Source organism: Rosa rugosa, chromosome 6, assembly GCF_958449725.1.
Source record: "Rosa rugosa chromosome 6, drRosRugo1.1, whole genome shotgun sequence".
NCBI classification, from domain to species: Eukaryota; Viridiplantae; Streptophyta; class Magnoliopsida; order Rosales; family Rosaceae; genus Rosa; species Rosa rugosa.
The window spans coordinates 2811783-2833765 of NC_084825.1; the positions used below are offsets into that span (position 1 = coordinate 2811783).

Consider the following 21983-nt stretch of genomic DNA (forward strand, 5'->3'; position numbering starts at 1 on the left):
ATAAATGTTTTAATGATTTTCAATTTTTAACTGAAAAATTGCATAAATTATCTACACATAAATATCTAAACATCTAACGGTTGATTTACGAAAATATGATCGAAAAGTGGGTCGCACACAAAAGTCTTCAACTAGTCCTCATTTTAGTGGTCCTCATTAGAATGACTCCTTTGATTTACATTCAATAATGATTGAGTAAAGTTCATTTGGTCATGACCAAGTCCATTTGAAAGGAAGCTAGACTGTTTTTGTGGGGTAGTAAGATAATGACAATGACATTTCATTTGGGAGGTCATATTGTTTGAGTCCCATCAAACGTGGAGTTCAAAAAAAAAAAAAAAATCTAGACTGGTACTCTTTTTTAATTGTTGAACTTTTAGACATTATTATCTCGACTCTTTCGTAACCTCGTAGACATCATTAAGAAAAGAATATTTCCACACTATGCTTCACATGATCGAAGACAATGAATATTCAGGATCTCCGTCCCCATCACCGGAATTCTCCTGAATTTATGAGACTGAATACCCTATGGGGATTTTTACCATCCCAAAACATAGATCGAATGAGCCAGATTTGTTTGTCTCAATTATTGTGTTGGGTTTCCAGTTTTGGGCCCAACCTTCTAAGTTGCCTTTCATGGGCGTAGTTGCTGTATTTGTAAGTAAAAGGGAATTTTTCCCAAAAATAAATGTAAAAGAGGACGCGAGTGATCGGCGCTTAGCACAGAAACTAAAGAGGCTGGACTTGGGACTTGAAGGTCCGATTAGCCCGAATTAGGAATTCCGATTCACGTCCGGCGAAGTGGTTTCAGTTATAGAAAATCAGATTGCGTCACGGCCACGATTTTGGTTCAGAATTGGGATTCAAATCAGCGTGATATTGGAATTCGGATCAAGTTCAGGCTAGGGTTTTCGTTCTTCTGTTCAATTAGGCATTTTGATAAAGTTTTAGTTAGGGTTTTATAGAAAATAGGGGAAGGATGTTGGCGGCGGATGAGGCAGGCACCATGGACGAAGAGGTTTTCAAGCTTAAAGAGAAGGTTTGCACTATTACTAATGGTATTCTCTATATATTACCAGATATTCTGCATTGCATTCTAACTGGTGCTTAATTGTCAGCTTTCTCAATGCCAACTCGAAAGGGAGCAGCTCCTGAGAGAGAAAGAGAGCTGGATGATCAAGGAGCAACTTGTGATGCGGGAAAAAGAAGAAGTAGAAGAAAAGCTCAGAATTGAAATAGAGGCGAATTTGTGCGCAAGATCTGAATTTGAAAAAAAAGAGAAGCCACTCAAGGAGGCCTTGGAGACCAAAAAGAAGAGTTTACGTCAGGTACGATTTCTGTCACCCATTTGGCCTTTAAGTTCAAATGTAGGCTGATAAATGTATATATGACTGTCATGCTAGTTGAGTCACTCCCACCTGCAATTTCTGATGCTAAATATGCTTCACATCTAAAGTTTTAAGTCCCTGGTTTGATGCTTTTTTTGGCAGCTAAAGAAGGCATTCAATGAGTTTCATGCTAATGGTGAAATGCCTTATATGGGAGCACGATCAGCCAATGCCAATGACAAGTTAAAGAGATTGCGTGCTGAATTAGAAAAGAAAAATAAGTGCTCACAAGCAGAGAGAGATAAGCTGGACAAGCTACATTCAGAGATAATTGAGAAACGGGACAATTTATTTGCTTTTCTTAAGACTTGTGTGAAATATTCAAAGATCACTGATGATGTAAAACACTTGCTCCGAGTCCACTATGATGCATATATTGACAAACGCAGGACTGAAAATGATGATTGTGAACTGTTAAGAAAGTATGTGCATTTTGTTCTACAACCGGGTTCTGCTCAGAAGCAAAATGAGATGTTTGCCGGGGTTGATTTTATATCTCCAATTTTTGCTGCAATGTCAAAAAATTTTAACGTCTTCCTGAGAAAAAAGACAGAGGCCAATGGTTCTTTTATCTATAACGTAAGTTCTGCCAACAAGGATGCTAAGGTGATATAGTTTGTGTTCTGAGTTCAATATTTTGTGCAAAATGACTCTATTTTAGTGTATCAGTATTTATTTTTAGGCCATTCTCAAGTATCTGCAGTTTCTCTCTTCCTCATTTTTCATGTTTTTGGTTTTTTCACAAACTAACAAGTCAGTTTTTGAAGTGGCTCAAGTGACTTTCTGATGTGATTTTTCTTTTTACTGGTGAAGCATAAACATCGTGTAAGAGGAAGAGAGGACGACGAGTCTGAACATCCTAGCCAAGCCTCAATAGGAAAGAAGCTTTGGGAGTTGGGACTTGATCATAACATAAAAAGATGAGGACCTGTTTGGTTTGACTCTAGAGGGAAGACAAGGCAAGGAGGACATTGAGAACATTGAACCTTCTCATAACATAAGAATTTCGGATTTTTAGTTTGTTTACCCTGATTGTACATAGAAGTACTGCATGGTGGAGGATGATTAGTGTTGTTGGTTGGCCTAATGTTTCTTATGTATGCGGAATAAATTGAATTATATCCAAGGATAGTCTTCTGGAATTTGCCTTCGCCCTTCACGCTCTCTCTATCTGTGTATCAATTTTGTATGTAAATAGCATATGTTCAGGAGATTTGTTTCTTAGTAATTGTGGTTATTCAGGGACTGGATTGAAGATGATGAACTTCTTGCTCGTGTCTGGGGTTTCGAATTACTGTCCTGCTTTTCAGGTAATAATTGTCTGAAATTTTGAAGTCCCTCTCGTAGACATATGTTACTGATATTGTATTCTTATTGACAAGGTTTAGTTGCATGTATAGTATTCATTTCAGCCGATTTTAAATTTCCTTTGGCAACTATTTAAAGTGAAGCTATTTTTTTAATGCATTATGAGGGGAGTTGAAGACATAGTGCAAACCTTGTAAAAGCATTTCTAGGAAGATAATTTATAAATGCATTTGAAAATTATTACAAATATAAAATCGCTGTACAAAAGCAGAACCCTTCTTATAATATTTTTCTTACTATTGAAAGAATCAAGCTTGTTTACTGATAGTTCTAGGTTAAATATGTGTCTTTGCGCGTGACCGCCCTCGTTTCTATTTATAAGTTGGCAGGGTAAGCAGTTTTTAAATAAAGAATTGATCCCAAGGAGGGGAAGAAAAAAAAAAAAGGAGGATCTTCCACATGGATACAATTACCTCTGGATTGAATTTAAGAGAAGTCGTACTCTAGCGTTTAGTGAGTGCAGAATCATGAGAATTAGAACATAGAAGGATCCGGAGATGCGTCTGTGGTTTGAGTTAATCGTAGAACCCCTATTATTACATCACTACATGAACAAGTAATTGAGATAACAAAAAGAAACGAGCACAGCAATTTAGTTTATTGAACAGGCGAGAACTGTATTTCTGAAGATGCCATGTTATACTTAAGCATTGGGCTTCTGACTTCTCTCTTCCAAGCGAGTCCTTGGCATTTCTCCTTGTGAGGGAGTGGCCTAGCAGATCAGAAGTCTTCCTCCTCTTTTTTTCTTCATCTTCAACCTGATGACGATCTAAGCTTCTTGAATGGTGTTGCAAGTGTTAATTTTTTTTTTTTTTTGAAAAACAGAGTGAAAGGGGAAGAAGGCTCTGGATTTTGGGAGGGAGAGAAAAACTGGTGGTGGGATTGAAATGAGTTGTCAAAGCTAGAGAGACTTCTGTTTTTTCTGAGGATTTGGATTTTTGGGAATGCATTTAATTTATTGGATTAATTTTGTATTGTTTCTGGACTCATGCAAAATGGACAATGAGCGCATCTTCTTGCTCTTTCCTCAACTGATGAAGCTCTTTCAACTTCTATAATATGCTTGTCTAAAATTTCACTACCCGACAGTCCTACAGATTACAAAGCTAAAAACTCTTGGCGTGCAATTCCACGTCAATAAATTTCAATAAATGCATAAGCATATCAATCATAAAAACAAATATCATAAGCGAAGAAAACTCTTCTTCACTTCCCTGACTCCGAAAGAGCAAATCCAGCAAACTTCTTTATGTCCCATCCACCGGCCCTCTGTCTCCCCTATTAAGATGTATCCAGCAAGCCATAGTCAGTAACCACCAAAAATTAAAATAAAGCGATGCTAGGAAAAACTTAGGAATTTCTGACATCTCCAAAAAATTTCCATGCAACATGGCAGCAAGATTCCAATAGAAAATATATATATATATGGCAGCAAGACATGTCAGACACAAGAACATTAGTAAAGCTAGTGCTCGAACATCATAAGCTAGTAGCATACTAAATACCTAGAACTCGAAAATAACAATAATCGAGACCATATCTGGTTTGGAAACCTTCTCCCCTGAATTACTAAGCTCACCGGAGGTCTCTGCCAGAAATTTTGGGTAGCAACAATAAGAAGAAAACTATACAAAAGAAGAGATCTTTTGTCAGTTAATTGAATCAAGGCCTGGGAAGAAAGCAATCTACTGACATGATCATTTGATGCCAATGAGCTGGTATCGTCGATTTTGGTTCCAAATGCACAGAGCTCAATCCTCTTCAAGCCTGCATATGTATAGAGTTACCAACATCAAATAATAAAATGACAAGAAGGAAGAGGATGCAGAGGAATTGAAAGGAGTATTAGCATATTACTAAATCACACACATACAAATATTCACATTTTGGTTCAATGCATTCATTATCAGTCAAGACAAAGTAACCCTTGAGCTGCAATTTTGGGATTTTAATTTCTAGAATAATAAATGGTCTCTCAGAAATTACCATTAAATTAATGCATTATAAATTGTCACTCTCTCGACAATTGAGTTCCTTCACTTCATGAGATTACAGAATTTTTTCTATCGATTTAATGAGCTAGTTGGTTAGGCTTGCATTTTAAATCGAGGAACATTTTTAAAACCCTGATCACCTATCAATTGACATAAACCAGAGAATATGCTACCCGGTAATAATGAAAAATCTGTCTCTGAAAATATAATTTCAAGTTTCCATAAGATCACTTCTGAAAACCTGTTATGCCCCTTCTAGATCTGAAGTATTAAAACTCCAAGTTCACCACCTTCTGTCCTCTATAGCAAACTCTAATTGAATTTTTTGTAATAGTTTCTCTAAAATTATTAATAAGCTCAGTTCCTAAATTTAGAATGTGGAACAACCCTATTCTTTTCTCTTCAAGAATCATAATATTCGAACAAGTTCAGAAGCTGAATCAAATCATTGCCGGAAATGAGCCTAATCTCTATAGTTTCCTCTCTTTCTTTCCAATAACACAGAAACCGAAAGGCAACAAACTTTATTCACTTGTATGAGTATTCATTATCATTAAAGTACAACTTAGTTTCTGCAAGATGCACATAATACACATATTGAACTAGCTAAAAAGAATAACAGAGAGGACTATTGTACCTGGATATAAATAATGCAGAAAACGATGCTAGCGATGGGCAGCCAACTCTCCTCAGAAGACTAGGATAAATTGCCTTCCCCATACTCTGCAGTCCTTTCAAGGTGCTTAGCGGCACATCGCAGGCATACAACATTTGAAGCAGTCAGTTCAAGTTCACCCCATAGCAGAACTTGGCTACCAGTTCGAAAGTTTTAGCCCACCACAAATATCAGGGAGGTTTATATTGCATGCTTCTTCTCCATCTTCGGATGCTTCTGAAATCAACTTTCCATGAACCAACTTCTTGAGAGCAAAAGAAACTGCATCAAAGACAATTTATGTGTGAAGTTGGCAACCAAATAAAATTATAACTACCATTATAACATCGTGTATATAAAATTAGAGATCATTTTCTTAGTGAACTGTGTTTGAAGTTGAAAAGTTATTCCAATCTATATAACCAATAACTACAAGTGACTATACATGTCAAAATGATGTAAATGTAAACATGAAAAGAACAAAACTTACATTATGAAGATGGAAAGACATTTCTCCAACTTCAACAACATCACTAGGAAGCCCAGCAGTGCAAAACCTACATTAGCAACAAGAGAAGTTATAATGTCAGTCAACAAATAAGGGAGAATGAGGGCAACTACACTCAAGCACCAGCAATTAATGCATCTATGAACTCAACAGCTCAAATCCATTTCCTTCTTAAGAAATCTGTAAAATAGAAGCAAGCTCATTCTCCAAAATAGAATTAAGCTTCTGAAAACGCCCACACACACACACACACACATCATTCTATAAATCTGATAATCAAAATATTGACAGAGAAATGAAAAGGCAGCTAATTAAAGTGTTAGACTTGGGTTTCATTAGTATTTAGTAAATTTTATATAATAAAATAAAATAAAAATGTATGTACATATATGTGAAGAATTGGGCCAGTCTCCAGACGGGGTATACCTCCCCATCCTTGAAACGGAGTCAAAGGAAATTGCACACACTGCACCATCTTCGAAAGAGTCGGGGAAGAAATCACCCAATTAGGGACGGTACCCAGAGAGAAGATATTAAGTTATAGACCTACTAATAAAGGTTTTAGCACTTCCATGTGCAAACAGTAGCCAAAATCCTCCAGAATCCTCACATTATTTTGATAACATTCAACATATGATACCCAGTTCAACATGTGGACTCGTGTGAAATATACTGATTCATCAGTAAAGACTACAGACAACTGCAATTGTTTATTTAAGCAGTTTTCTCTCAACAAACATCAGGTTTTCGCACAAACTAATTGGGAATTGATCAGCAAATATCATGACAACCCAACCAAAAAATAACACAGTTTACCATGATACATTGATGTATCCAAAAGCAATTGCGTCCCACATTATTAGTCCAAAAAAGGGGATCATGAATGTGTATGGGGTCAATGCTACATGGAGTAAACAAACAAGATATAAGTAGTGGACGTCAAGAAATCCATATGTCATGCACAGATAAGAAAGCAAAGGATGCCATCATTACCTGCAACCTCTTTCCCTCTTTATATAAACTCCCTTTCCCTGTACGGAAATACACATTTGCCGAGGATCAAAAACATTCCTAGGGAAGAAAAAGATCAAATGTTAAACAATAGCCATTTAATGCCTGTATTATAAAAAACAAAGTAGGCTTATCATCAGTGTAAAGCTAAATCAATGCACTATGAATGATAGAAAAATAAATAAATAAACCAGAAGAAATCGTTATCAGCAATTGGCTTACCCAAAAAAATAAAGAAATTCATCAGAAGGTCTCCGAAGTCCTGCAAGATCATTAGTATAGCAGTTAAGCAAAAGCAATCTAGTAATAATCATTGGCACAAATGTGGAACAGAAAAGGACAGAAAGTACTGAAGTTGAAATGGAACTTCAAACTAAACCCAGCCACATGAAATTCACCAGAACAAGACAGGAGAAAAATTATCAGGACATGGAATACTATTTCCAGCATTGCACAATATATCTGGAATCTTTACTCAGTGCTATTTCTTTTGGGTGGATAGGGTCCATAAAAGCAGTCTGGTCCCGGTGTCTACAGCCCATCAAAACTCTATCACTACAAGAATTGTGGATTTCTATATTTTGGTGTATTTACTTACATTGGTGTGGCAAAAGCCGGTTCAAGACAGCGTAAAGTTCTGAAATATCCCTTTTGTTTAGTGAAAAAATTCCCCACTATTGAATCAAACAAGCATTCACCTAGGCAACTACAGTTATGCTATGGCAGCAAAGCCCATGGCCCAATGCAAGACGGGAAACAAATTAAAATATACAGCAGAGAGAAATTGGTTGACACCACGCATATAAATTCCATTACTCTCTAATTTTTAATTAAGGTTTTAAATATGCAATACTTATTCTTGTTTCTGTAGTTAAATACATGTTTTAAGTTTTAACACATAGCTTCACACCCTTTACAACAAAAAGAGTTAGAAACCACAGTACAATCGTATTATGATCCATGGAAAAACTATAAATGTACAAAATATCCTACTATGTCTACGAAAGAGAAGATTATAAATGCTAGTATGATGTATTGTCATCCAACAGAAACCATGCATACTTACGAGACAAATATATAACGTGGCAAATGAAATTAATTGGTTGATAGGTCGGCCAAGAAGACACTCATGCTGGGGAAAACGCACAATTAGTAGTACCTACAATAAGAGTGAAACAGCAAGTTAAAGAAACATAGAGTACCTGTTGAATTTTTGCATTTTTCTTACCAGAAAATATGTCTGAAAATAATATCAAAGACCTGACTAAAAGAATAAGCAACAAACTTTCAAATGCAAAACTATATCATGCAATGCTCCACTAAGAGAGAACAACAGGTTAGTAAAGCCATTATTACTGTAGGCTCCAAGTTACTTAAACTGCTCCAGAAAATATAACATGTTCATGCTTCCTAAAAATGAGTAGGGAATCAAGTGACACTTCATGCATAGCCAAGGGCTGGTTCTAATTTATCATCAACTTTCTAAACCAAAAAAAAACTCTCCAATTCACACATAGCACTTGGCTCCCCAACTTCATTTTTATTTTTTCAGCTACCAATTACATTTGCTTTTCAACTAGAATATGTGAACTTAAACATCCTTTCCAACTAGAATATGCCCTATCCCCAACTGAATAAGTACGTATCACAAAGACAATGCTTAGGTTGTGGCCCAAAACTCGTGATATAATATTTACAGCCTAGTCAAACAGGTTATCAGTTCCATAAAGAATGGAATTTTAGCAGTCTTAGTTCCCTTTGTTCCTGGTCTTTGAAATCAACTCAAGATGGACAGAACTTTGCGAACCTATCCTCAGTCAGAATTGTAAAGCAATACAGAGACTTCAATAGAAATCAAGCTGCAGTATCATTTCCCTCTTTGCAACCACAAAAGTTGTTAATAGACTAGCTTGCTCAACTTTGTCAAAAATTGGTGATTGATGAAGCATCACGGTATCTAAAATCTGAGATAAACCCTCAATGATTTGGTACCTTTTTGTGGCAACACTACATATCTAATTGTATGAGTTGATATATCAAGTCCACTACTGACCAGCAAAAGAATAAGTATTAAAGCAAAGTACATATAATATATATATATATATATATATAGATATATATATATATATTTTGGAAGGAAGAAAAGTATACTTTGATCAGGCATAATGTTCAGTCAATGTTTAAAACTCTATATCACCTTTGACACCATTTTTGTCCCTACTGAAAAATGGTTAAATTTAAAAACTAAGCATTGATATAATTTAATTACATTAAGCCCGACGAGAGGTGTTCCAGCATTACTCACCAAACAGTAGGAACTCAAGCCACCAGAATAAGACTGATCCAGACTACGATCTGCCAAGAACTGTTTCAGTACCAAAGCAAGGGGTGTAGCGGCTGGAAACTGCTCAGTTAAATCTTTAACCTGCAAATGACCATCTACAGTTAAAAAAAATATAAACAAACATTAAGAATGTAGTCTTTAAAGTATAAATGTCAATGAAAATGTCTCAAGAAAAATAGACTAAAAAGATTAGAACATATAGAATAGGTATCCATAAAATTATATGAGATGCTAGAATGAGAATATTTACAGAGAGAATCACTTCTGCAAAATGCAACCAAAGAACAAAGAAGAAATCATTAAAAAGGAAAAGCTCAGAGATCCCCTGCATATGTAACTAAAACAAGAAAGAGTAACTACAAAGAACAAGAATGCAGCCTTACTCGCTCAACTTAGTTTGCACAATCGGTGAGTCACACATCATCCTGCGATCATGGGGTTTGGCTTTAACCACATAAAGCAAATCCTCCAAATGCAGAAACAGATTGGCTTCTGGTACTAGAAGACCAGAAGCTATACGCAGGTACAGACAACCTTTCACAAATCCTGCAAATCCACTTCAAAGGTAAAACATCTGGCTCTTTTGCATTTAAAAATTCAGAAACTTCAAGATGCTTTGTGTCTGAGTAAACAAAATAGTATAAATTGGAGACACCCCTCATGAAATGCAGAACTAGAAAAAGGAATGTATACTTGTGAGGCCGCATAAAGACAAGCAATCTCATGAATATCGATCAGGTGCCTCCGATCGCTGCCGGAACTCGCAACCTCAATCACCTCCTCTGATTCAGGGGTGGATAGACATGGAGAACGATGAGAGAGAGAGAGAGAGAGAGAGAGAGAGAGAGAGAGAGAGAGAGAGAGAGAGAGAGCGATCGATCCCTCTATCACTACATGAACAAGTTATTGAGAAAACAAAAAGAAACGGCTACAGCAATCCGGTTTGTAGAACTGGGGGAAACTTTATTTCTGAAGATGCCATGACATACATACTTGTATACCACTCCCTGCAGATGCTCGTATTAGTATTCAGGTTGATAGCTGAGGCTGAATGAGATTCTGACTTGCTTTGGTATTGGATACATAGTTGACTAAAAATATTATTCATGTTTTCTAATCACTGTAAACGTTGGTTTCTCTCACTTTTATCTTTCCTCTCAATTTTCTTATTGCCTTTTTGCTTGTGAAATATGCCCGCAACGCTTGAATCATTGGGCTTCTCTCTCCCAAGAGAGTAAAGGCCCGTTTCTGCTGACCCGAATAATAGACCCTTGGCCTGGTCTTCTTCGTTTTTTTTTCCCCCCTTAATCTTCAACCTGATGACTATCTAAGCTTCTTGAATGGTGTTACAAAGGCACCCACGTTGTTGTTCGTTGTGCAATTCTGGATTATTCCATAAGAGTTTCAACTGCTTTGCCTAGCTTACTGAAATAAACTGAGAGGCTTAAAATGCAGCTATTCAGGACCAATTTTAATCATTTGAAGAATTAACCAAACTAAGGTAGAGAGAATAACCAAAATAAACATATGAAACCAGAGTGTAGTTTAAACAATGTCAAGAGGGCAGAGATAAAAGTCTTATGAATAGTTTGAACATCGAGCTATGTCTTAGAAACATAAGAAACAACTGAACTCCTAAATGTAAAACAAGTTCCACTCACAGCCAACAGCCCAAACAGGTCTTCATTATTTTATGTTAAGCAAAGGTTCCTATTGAGACTTCTTCGACCCTCTACTTTTTCGCATTTTGGGTCCATTCTGTCCACCAGGATGATCAAGCTTCACCAATAAAAAAAATAAGAAAGTCAGCCGTACCACATTTAGGAACCTCCCATTCTTAAAAAGAAAGAAATAAATAAAAAATAAAAATCAAGAAGAATATCAAGAAGAATGTGCAATGAGAGGGAGAGTAAAGACAGATTTTACAGACTCATGAACTTGAACTTAATCTTAACAAATGATATTGCCACAATATATCACCTGAGCTTCTTTGACAAGAGAGACACCGTTAGACTTCTTCGATTTGAGAGTAGAATACACAGCCTCACAGAAAACATTAAGATTTTCTAGTCTCTTCTCCATCTCTACGCGATTTTCTAGCGTCACTGACAATCTCTTATCTACAGTATCCAACGAACACTCTACTTCTGTCAGCTGTTTTTCCATAGCTGTCCTATATTCCTCATGCGAAGCTTGCATCGCGTCAAAAATATCTTTTAGCTGCAAACAAAGCTTTCCTTTTTGTTTCAAACACACCAAAACATATATGTGTGTGTGTTTAAAGAATCCTAAAGCAAATTTAGCGTGAGAGATTGCTGATAGAGTGACTAAAGTAGAACACAAAAATAATTTTTATATTATCAACATATATCATACATTGATCTAGGAATCTTCAACAAGGAAGTCTTACATTGGTTTCAGACTTCTCCTCACGCTTCAAGGCCTTGTACAGATCGATGAGTTCCTTCTCAAATTCAGATGTTTCGGTCGATTGTCTTGTCAAGTCAGCTACAGCTCTTTCTTTTGTCTGTTCCATAAGATTAGATTTGGCAGGCCACCCCTGTTTCTCCTGCAATAGCCGCAGCGTTTCCTCTTGGCATTCAATAATCTGCCGCAAACATTGCATTGCATCAGTTACTAAGTACTCAAGAGTGATACTAATTACATATAATCATATATAATGATAAACCTTGTTTTTAAGCTTCAAAACTTCTTCGTTCCTGCTTGACATCCTGCACCTACCTATTTGACCACAAAAAAACAATTAAAGGCATAAAAACAAAAAAGGAAACCATAGCCGAACTCGATCAAAATTCCAATCGAAACCGCAAATTTAAAGCGAAAAAGACTAGAAGCTGATAAGAGAAATTGAAATTGGAAGTTTGCTTTGTGCGACTCGATGAGCTTGGGGGTTCGTTTTGGTTTCACTGAAAAACCTAAATTGAATAAGAAATGCTCCTACGGCGGCGTTTCAATAGATATACACGAATACCTCGTTGTCGGTCGCACACCCGGATGGGACTTGAAGCCCAGTTCTTGGCGTCTATCAGCTGAATCCGGAACAAGATTACTGGGATTCGGGACCGGGTCGGGTTAGAGGTGGTGGCCGCGGTGAGGAGTGTTTGGGATCGATGGGTGGTTGTCAGAGGGAGGGAGGGAGGAGTCCCAAGTGTCCGTCGTGAGCAAGTACAGCTAACAGATATAATTGGGCTACTACAAACAGATAAGAGAAGATAAATAATACATGGGCGGTCACGGGCGGATTTAACGGGCTCAAACCCATTATAGCCTGTTAAGTTTACAAGTCATAACGGGTCGAGCTCAATGGATTTGCGGATTGTACGTTGGAACTTGTTAAGACCGCTACGGCCCATTTTATTTTTAAATTCTTTTCTAATCAATTATTCATTGAAACCTATTAATACCGGTTAACAAAAAATTGGTCAGTGAAAGCCGTTAAGACCCACAAACATAAAAAGAAAAGAAAAAAAAATGATGAGAGAAGATGTATTGGGCTACAACTAACAGAGGAGAGAAGAGACATATATTGATGTTAATCTCTAGGCCTTAAGGATGTCATTGGATCTACAAAAGTGGTTAATTCTAACATATTCTTAGATTCCGAGTATGTTCACCTAGGGCTAGGATGGTTCGGGTTTTCAAAAAAAAATTCCATAACCGAAACCGAAGCGCATTAATGCTTTTTGGTTCGGGTTTTTCATTATGTGAAGTTGGAACTAGGGGTTGTCAACGGGCCGGGCCATCAGTAGCGGGTTTGGGCCGGACCTTACAATATTTTTACATAATGACGGGCCGGGTCGGGCTGAGTTTTATTATAAATTTCAAGATTTAAGCCCATGCATATAAACCTAGTCTTGCGGGTTTTTTTGGGTCGATCTGGGTAAGCCTCATTTACCCTGGCCAGGCCGGGCCTATATTCTCTAGTTTCAAATAATAAATAACTTAATCTACATTTAAGTTTTTACTCAAGTAATTTAATTAGAATTCTTACAGTAATTAATTTCGGAGAAAAACATACGTATGTATGTATATATGTGTGTGCCTATATATATATATACGGAGCCGTTCGAGAGCGGACGTCCCCAACCCAGATTAAGTGCGAACGTCGCTCCTCCTGCTTAGATCAAGCGTCGACGGCGCGACGCGGGTTGCCGGACAGAGGCCAGGGGTCAGCGAAGCCAGTCTGCAGTCCGGTGGAGTCGCCGGTGATCGGTTTGCAGGGCTGCCCAGTGTTTGGACCCAAATGAGCATTTTGGCCTGACAAGGCACGTCTTGGAGAAATTGAGCCAATGTCAATGGCTCAAGCTATATATTGTCGACAAGTTCGAAATATATATTTAGAGGCTAAATAAAGCCTACTATGGAAGCATGGAAGCATGGAAGCATGAAAAGTCAACTTTGGCACATTTTCCTACTTCGGCTAGGAGAAACCGAGCTAAACAAGGAAGGAGGGGCGGAAGACTAACCAAATGAAATTCAAATGAGCTGAAATTGTCCAAATTAAATCTAGACATCCCAAGGATCATTTCGTATGAAGAGTGCCAGAGCTATATTTGAGTGGAAGGCCTTCAAACAATCAGTCCAATCTTTTGCAGAAGCAAAACTGGAAAACTGGACCTGTAAGAGGTCCAGCAGCGTTTTCGGCCCAACCACTATACCAAAAGTTCTGAAATTTGACCAGGATGATCTACACTCATAGTGGAACATTTGTTATGAAGAAGTCACGGTCAAAATCTGAATACTTGATGGAGATATAATTGAAAGAATAAAGGAGCCGAAAGTGCTTCCTTATCTTCAAAATTCATCATTCCTTATCTCCAATTATGCCTCCTTATCTCCTTATCTCCGAAATTCATCATTCTTTATCTCCAATTATGCTTCCTTATCTCCAAAATTCATCATTTCTGATCTCCAATTAATGATAATGCTAAACACTTTGGCATGGTAGCCTATAAATAGAGGTTACAATGAAACACAATTGACAACATCAATACATCTCTAAGATGATCTAAGTCTCTCTAGAGCAAACCTCTCTAAGAGCAACTCCTCTCCTTCTCTTTCTCTTACCGGTGATCACACTCCTAGTCCTAGTCTTCTCAGAAGCCGACTTTCAGTGCCACCAAACCCTCTGTCAACGTACTTCGGTCCTAGTCTCCTCGGGAGCTGATTGTAGTACCACGACCACAACGGTTACGGAACCAGCCAAGCAAGGGTAACGCCCTCGCAAACCAACCAAGCTAAAGTCACGCTTTAGCAAGTTCTCTCTACTTCCCGGTGATTTCGCTCTGCTTAACCTACAACGTTGAGTATCGACTTGGTGACACAAGACAAAGTCCTCTAGCACGAGGCACAAAGAATCCTGCGACGAGGTTGGTGCTCTCCTCGTCTACAGTCGCTCAAAAGAAGTCAGGTCAAGGGACACCCCCAACGACCGCACCCGAACTGTGCTGGCACGTCTACGCAGAAAAGAGACTGTTGACCAGCTGCAGCAAAATTGGAGCCAAACATTTTGGCACGCCCAGTGGGACCTACTGTGAGCTGTAAATCACACCACTATTAAGAAGTTGAGGTTAGTAAGGGGTTGTGAATCATAACGGAATAGGTGAAGTCTCTTTTGTTAATATTGACCTAAACTCCTTATTGGTGCCTAATTCAGGTCCCTTAAGGTTAAGGGCGGTTTTTATTAACACTTGTTGAACTGTCTTCACACTTATGATCTTTCTCATCTTAGTAAGTATAGCCTATGTGAAATGGTGTCTAGAAAGGGGACAACGTTCATAACAGGTTATTGAATCCAGAAGTGCATACAAATGGATCTAAACCACTATGTGGGAGTAGTTCATGCCAAAATGGATTCTGCCTCTTTTGTTCGCCCTCCCCCACCTGGCCATTTCAGTAAGGTTGCCCAAAGGATTTGAAAGAAAGTTTGTGTCTAGGCGACTATACTTGGGCCGCACGTCTAAACCTTGATTCACAGTGTCTTATTGAATTCAGCTACGTTCAATTCAGACTTCCAAAAGCCATTGGGAAGTCAAGCGCAAACCCTTATCAAAAGGTTTACGTTAACTGCCCGAAACATAAGACCTCCAGTTACAGACCGCACTCACGTGCAGACTGTCGTGGTCTATCTGAAGAACAAGTAATCCAAAGATTTTGTCCCCATCCTCCATCGACAGAGATGTCAACTGAACGAGGAGGAAATCAACATCCTACTACTGAAGGCGAGAAAGTTCCCACCGCCCAGCCTAATCAGGCTGGCGATACGTCTAGCATCACCCAGGTAGCCGCGAGCGCAGTTACAACTATTGACTTTGTGCCTATTCTCGTTCCAGAAAATGCGACCATAGAAGAGCGGCTTAATATCCTTCAACAGAATTCTGCTGCATACCATGAGAAGATGGAAAAAGCCCTTGCAGAGGACCGTCGACGGCTTGATGAGTTCACGATCTCGGTCAAGAGGCTTGAGCTAGGGGCACAACAAACACAAGGGCAATTGGATGGCATGAACCAAAAAATGCAGAAGAACCACGAAGAGCTGTTGGTCGCAAGCAAACACATCGCTTCAGAAGTCACGACGATTCGCAAAGAATGATCCAACGTCGCGACCCAGGTGGCCATGCAGAAGGCTGACCTCGATCAGGCCAAAGAGGTTCTACATAAAACACTGGGAGATCCTAGCGCCATTTTAGGCTCTCTAGGTCAGTCCCCCATATCTGGCAAGTACATACCACCAAATGCTCGAGAAAAAGCAAACAGCGGCAGTACAGCCACATACGCTACTGCCGCATCAGTCAGAGGTAAAGAAACTACTCTGGCAACAGGTGGGAAGAACAACGCCGCGTCATCAGTCATGCAAGGGACCAGGACTTTGAAAATCAATGAAGGGGCCTTTGTTGATCATAGCATGTTTCCCCAATATGACAGCGACGGAGTTGAATACGTGCACCACGATCCACCTCCAGCAAACCATTATGGTACCGACCGGGTTGAAAGTCCAGCGAAGGTCATCGCAACCACAAAGGGTCAGCCAGCAGTGGGTTTTACGTCGCAGACGTTAACCCAACACAAAATGACCCATGGAGGCGGCATATCTTTGGTTAATCAGACCTCACAGGCGCCACCGCTGATCTGGCCAGTTGATGATACAGTGGTTCACCCACCTCCTCTTGATCCAAGATATATAAGGAGAGAGGAGGTAGAAGCAATGATCAGGGCCGCGAACCAGAGGCCTAACCTGGAGGAGTCTTACCAGGGGCCCTTCCCACCGCATATTACACAGACACCTTATCCTAGGGGATATAAGAACATTACGTTCTCTACTTTCTCGGGAGAGGAAGTCGAAAATGCCGCGGCCCATTTGGTTAGGTTTCGAGTACAGTGTGGCCAGTACCAGAACGATGACAATCTGAAGTGTAACATCTTCGCTACTTCTTTATCGGGGTCTGCCTTCACCTGGTTCACTAAGCTGCAACCGGGATCAGTTGCGAGTTGGCCCGCGATGGAGAAGCTGTTCAAGGAAACCTTCGGGACTATCGAGCCGGAAGTAGATCTGGCTTCACTCACTCAGATGGCTCAGCAGCCAACTGAATCAGATGTCATGTACCTTCAGCGCTTTCAGATCCAGAAAGGAAAGTTGAACGTGATTCTACCAGAGAAAGAACTGGTGAAGTTGGCAATCAAAGGCTTAGAGCCCCGCCAACGCAAAAAACAGCATGGAAGCATGTTCAATTCTATGGGGGAACTGATCACAGAAGTAGGAAGTTTCGAGCACTTGCTCAGGGAGATGGACGCTATGAAAAACGCCTCGAAGGGGACATACATCCCAGGGAAACGCCGAACAGTGGCTGCGCTCAGCCATCAATCCAATTCCTTTGATCCTTACTACAAGAGTGAGGAATCTAGTACAGCAGAGGCTGATGAGTCTGAAGAAGACGAGATAGCTGCCCTGGAACTCACCGGGAAAAAGGCTTCAACGCTAAAGCAACTGAAGCTGTGCAAAGAGCCAGTAAAGCTCAAGTCGGTGGTTTTCACCAAACCAGAGTTCGCAAGTTATACTTACGACGTGAACAAAGCGCATGAAATCTTGGATGAAATGATTGCCGCGAAGATGGTGAAAACCGACTTCGGCCCATTTCCCAAACCAGAGCAGCTAAGGGGGAAGAAATACTGCAAACTCCATAATATGTGGAATCATAATACAGCCGATTGTGTTAAGCTGAAGGATCAGATCCAAATCTGGTTAAATAACGGTAGTTTGCAAGTAGAGGCGCCGACAACAGCAGCAGCTTTAGTGGACCTAGATCCCTTCCCAGATACCGACATCAACATGGTGGACGTGGCATGGGGTGAAAAAGATCAGCAGAATCAAAGTTCAGACCACGCAGCTAAGGATTTGAAAAGGGTTGGAGACAAAGTCGTGAAGCATGAATCCAAGCCTCGTTTACCCATTGTCCTATGCTCGCGGAGCAAGGAAGAATGTGACACTCTAGCCCTGCATGAGGAAACATCCCAAACTATCCGCTTTGGATCTCTGCCGCCAATACGGTTAGTATCATCCTCCAGAAACTTCCAGCCATGCAGCCCAAGAGTACATAGTGGTTCAGAAACTCCTTCTCCAAGGGACTCAAACTTATTCAAAAAGTTGAAGACCGCGAGGGAAGAAGGGCAAGCAGATAAGCGGCAAGCGGTTTAAACCAGACCTTACATTCCGCCAGTGTCGACGTCCTCCATCAAAGAAGGGAGATGGTATACACAGAAGAAGGGCAAGGCGGTGGAGATGAGCTCTTCCAGGAAGAGAAAACTCCAGCGGAGGTTTGGAGAAGCAAAGCGAACCTTGGAAGCACTAGATCAAGGACTGATCAAACCATCGCAATTACTGAAACCTCCAGAAGAGTATCAGAGACAATTGGAGGCACTGGCCTCCACGAGATTCGTTTCCCCGCAAGTTCAGAAACAGCAGCCCAAAGAGCAAAAGCCACGTGCCCCCAAGAGCAGCGCTCAGGAGAAGTCCCTAGTTCCCACGAGGCAAGAACCGTCGCCAACTCGTAAAGTCAATGTTTGGCGGAGAGTATCTCGCGAAGGAAGAAATAGCGAGCCTTCCATCTTTGACAGGCTGGGGGGCAAAGACAATCGGTCCGCAATTGTGCAGAAAGTTCAAAGCTTGGTGGTCGCTCTCCCAGAGGAAGTGCCAGCGGCAAAACAAATTTTAGAGTCACTGAACCAGGTTCCCATGGTACAGGAGCACGAAAAAGCCAAGGCGGTGATCCCCGCAGAGGAATCATTGGTTGCTTTCATGGTTAAAGGGTTCAACGCCGATATCCCAGCAGATGAACCCAAGCTCAATCTTGATGATGACATGGACGAAACAGAAATGGTGGATACCTCTTGCAATATGGTTTATGTGCTCCCTTCTAAGTATGCCTTACCAGTCGCTGCGCAGGAATGCGTAGAAGCTGACGCAATTGGAGAATAGCAGTTGCAGATTACTTCAGCCGCAACAACGCAGGTGAAAGAAGCAGTGTTCCTTGAGACTGAAGATGCTAACAGCAAGGGTTTCTTCATGAGCTTCACAAGACCCACACCCGCCATGGTGCAACACATGCGACCTTTGTAGATCACAGCAGAAATTAATGAGACTAAGGTCAGCAAGATAATGGTTGATACTGGCGCGGCTGTGAATGTCATTACTACCAGAACCATGCATCTGCTAGGGATCAAGAAAGAAAAGATCCAATCCACGTCCCTTACGCTAAAGAACTTCGCGGGGACTGTGACCAAAACATTGGGTTTGATTTTCTTACGAGTCAAGGTGGGTCCAGCAGAAGAGGTTTATGCTTTCTTTGTTACAGATTGCTATACGGCATATAGCGCAATTCTGGGCCGCGACTGGATCCACAGGAGTTATTGTGTCCCATCCACCCTTCATCAGGAGCTGATCATATGGGACAGAGTCGCGAACAAGGCGGAAATTGTTAAAGCAGACCCGCGACCTTTTTCGGTGTCCGCCAGCTACGTGGACGCAAGGTATTACCTAGAACCAATCTCTCCTTTACAAGTCATTGATATTGATGATAAGGGCCGCCCCACAGGGGTGATGACCTCTGAATTGGCACAATGGGGGCTCGCGGTCGCAAAAAACGACCTCGAAAGGCCTGGATATGCGGTGCCATCTCCAAGTGTTAATTAATGGATAACGAACTCATGGAAGAAGAGGTAGAGGCCTTCCATTCCTTGTACGAGAGGCTATCCTTATACATGGTGGAAAAAGAGTCCTATGATCGAGTCGCGACCTTAGAAATTGTTAATGAAGAGTTCACGGACCAAGAAGAGGAGGAAGAAAAGATTCATCTTGCTCCAGCAGCATTGGATGACACACCTCCGAAGGTTAGGGACCCTACTGAAAAGGTCAATCTGGGAACAACTGATGAGCCTATAGAAGTGGCTATCAGCACTTACTTAGAGCCTAGCAAGAAACAGAGGCTCGTCGAATTATTGCTGGAATTCAAGGATTGCTTCGCGGAAAAATATGAGGACATGCCTGGCCTATCACCAGACTTGGTATGCCACCAACTACCAACGCTGCCTGATATGAGGCCTTTGAAGCAAGAGCCGCGAAGAATGAACTCGGAGACCCAAGTTCTGGTCAAAGAGGAAGTCGAAAAGATGCACAAGTCTGGCATTATCAGGGTAGCCAAGTACAATCAGTGGCTATCCAATATAGTGCATGTTCGCAAGAAGAATGGCAAGATGAGGATCTGCGTGGATTACAGAGACCTTAATTTGGCTACACCTAAAGACGTCTACCCCATGCCTGTTGCGGACATGTTGGTAGACGGAGTTGCAGGGCACGAACTGTTGTCTTTCATGGACGGCACAGCGGGATATCACCAGATTCCGGTCGCGGAAGAAGATAGACACAAGACCGCATTCCGCTGCCCTGGGTTCACGGGAGTTTTTGAATATGTGGTCATGCCTTTTGGACTGAAGAATGCCGAAGCAACATATCAAAGAGCCATGAACCTGATCTTCCACGACATACTTGGGAAGATCTTAGAGGTTTACATTGATGACGTCGTCGTGAAGTCTAAGAAGAGTGGAGATCACTTCACGGATCTCAGAAAAGTTTTTGAGCGCATGCGGCTACACAAGCTCAAGATGAATCCCGCCAAGTGCGTTTTTGGAGTTCAGGCAGGCGATTTCCTGGGATTCATTGTCCATCAAAGGGGCATTGAGGTTCCTGAGGATAAGGCAAATGCGGTCATCAACACATCTCCCCCGCGAACGAAGAAAGAATTACAGCGACTACTGGGTAAGATCAACTTTTTGCGACGATTCATTTCTAACTCTGCGGGCAAAATCCAGCCATTTTCCCCACTGCTGAAGTTGCAAGGACAGAACGAGTTTGTGTGGGAACCTAAACATCAAGAGGCTTTCGACAAAATCAAGGCCTATCTGGCGAGCCCGCCAGTGCTTGTTCCTCCCAAAGCTGGATTTCCATTAAAGTTGTATGTTTCAGCAGCTGAGGCTTCCATTGGCATCCTCCTCGCTCAGGATGATGAAGAGGGTGTCGAACATGCCATCTTTTACCTCAGTAGGACACTCACAGATTGCGAAACAAGGTACACTCCAATGGAAAAGCTGTGTCTTACATTATACTTCTCAGCATGCAAGTTGCGGCATTACATGTTGTCCTTTACTACTTGCATCATTGCTCAAACCGATCTAGTCAAGTATATGCTATCGCGACCTATCCTGAGAGGCCGTATTGGCAAGTGGGTGCTCGCCTTATCAGAATTCTCACTACAGTATGTCCCACAGAAAGCAGTAAAGGGGCAAGCCATCGCGGACTTTCTGGCACATCACCCTATGTTGGATGTCCCTGTGGTTAGAGATTTAGAGGTCGCTGCCACAACTTTAGATCGCCCAGATTTGGCGTGCTTACCAGAGTACGCCGCGCTGTATCAAGCCACAGTCTCACTCCAGCCCTGGGTGTTATATTTTGGGACTCGGCTTCTCTGCTAGAGTTCACTTTGCTATAATCTGCTTGGACTTCTCTCTCAGCTCGCCACGTGTTACTGGTTCAATCCAAGGGCTATAATGCTTACAACACAGAAAAACTGAACTTCACTAACAATCTCCAAATAGTTCTTTAACGTCAAGGGTTTTTCAAGTTTCCCTCCAACAATTTTCACCTTCTGCTAGTTCCCTCCAATCAGACCTTCTCTTCCTCTTCCTCAGTGCTGAAACGTCTTTATTCTTCACGATCACTTTTTTGTCTCAGTCCAAATTTCATTCATCTATAGGTGCTGGTACTTTGCTTTCATCATTCAGGTATATGTATCTAGCTCTATAGATTGATCTTATGGATCCTGATCTTTTCCCATTTAGCGTTTTTGGTTTTGGGTTTTGGTTCTTTGAAATCTCAACCTTGTATCGATGGGTTTTGGTTCTATGTATATATGTTTAGCTAAGACATGATTCAATCATTCTTATTCTCTTGATCTGACTCTATGGTTTGTGATATCAGATTCTTCTATTTTTTTTGTTTTGTTTCAGAGCTAAAAACTGAACAGAGTAGTGAAAACAGAGTAGCATATAAACCAAACTTCATAGCATGATCCATTTTGCTTCTGAATTTGATTGGAATGTTAATACAGATTTTATATGTTATAGATTGAAAATCAATGATTGA

The 21983-nt window shown here is 40.7% G+C and overlaps 2 protein-coding genes and 1 long non-coding RNA gene across 4 annotated transcripts; 1 reads left to right on the forward strand and 2 right to left on the reverse strand.

Annotated features, from left to right (window-relative positions):
* Positions 1 to 410: 410 nt before the first annotated feature.
* Positions 411 to 2843, forward strand: LOC133715850 (uncharacterized). Of its 2 annotated transcripts, none has more exons than XM_062142525.1 (4): positions 411 to 1042; positions 1122 to 1331; positions 1494 to 1997; positions 2205 to 2843. In XM_062142525.1, the coding sequence occupies exons 1-4, from the start codon at positions 983 to 985 to the stop codon at positions 2313 to 2315; spliced, it is 885 nt and encodes a 294-aa protein (XP_061998509.1). In that variant the 5' UTR covers positions 411 to 982; the 3' UTR covers positions 2316 to 2843. The 2 variants fall into 2 exon arrangements, with proteins under 2 accessions (XP_061998509.1, XP_061998510.1); XM_062142526.1 differs by having other exon boundaries at positions 1494 to 1970; positions 2205 to 2840.
* Positions 2844 to 4043: 1200 nt separating this feature from the next.
* Positions 4044 to 9931, reverse strand: LOC133717579 (uncharacterized). Its single transcript, XR_009849756.1, has 8 exons — positions 9655 to 9931; positions 9233 to 9366; positions 7994 to 8086; positions 7150 to 7189; positions 6910 to 6987; positions 5899 to 5965; positions 5391 to 5690; positions 4044 to 4526 (listed from the first exon to the last, which is right to left on the reverse strand). It is a non-coding gene; the product is annotated as an uncharacterized LOC133717579 (long non-coding RNA).
* An 842-nt stretch (positions 9932 to 10773) lies between these two features.
* Positions 10774 to 12519, reverse strand: LOC133717578 (uncharacterized). Its single transcript, XM_062144300.1, has 5 exons — positions 12264 to 12519; positions 11961 to 12013; positions 11682 to 11879; positions 11252 to 11491; positions 10774 to 11050 (listed from the first exon to the last, which is right to left on the reverse strand). Exons 2-5 carry the CDS (start codon positions 12000 to 12002, stop codon positions 10982 to 10984), a joined length of 549 nt encoding a protein of 182 aa, XP_062000284.1. The 5' UTR covers positions 12003 to 12013; positions 12264 to 12519; the 3' UTR covers positions 10774 to 10981.
* Positions 12520 to 21983: the final 9464 nt, after the last annotated feature.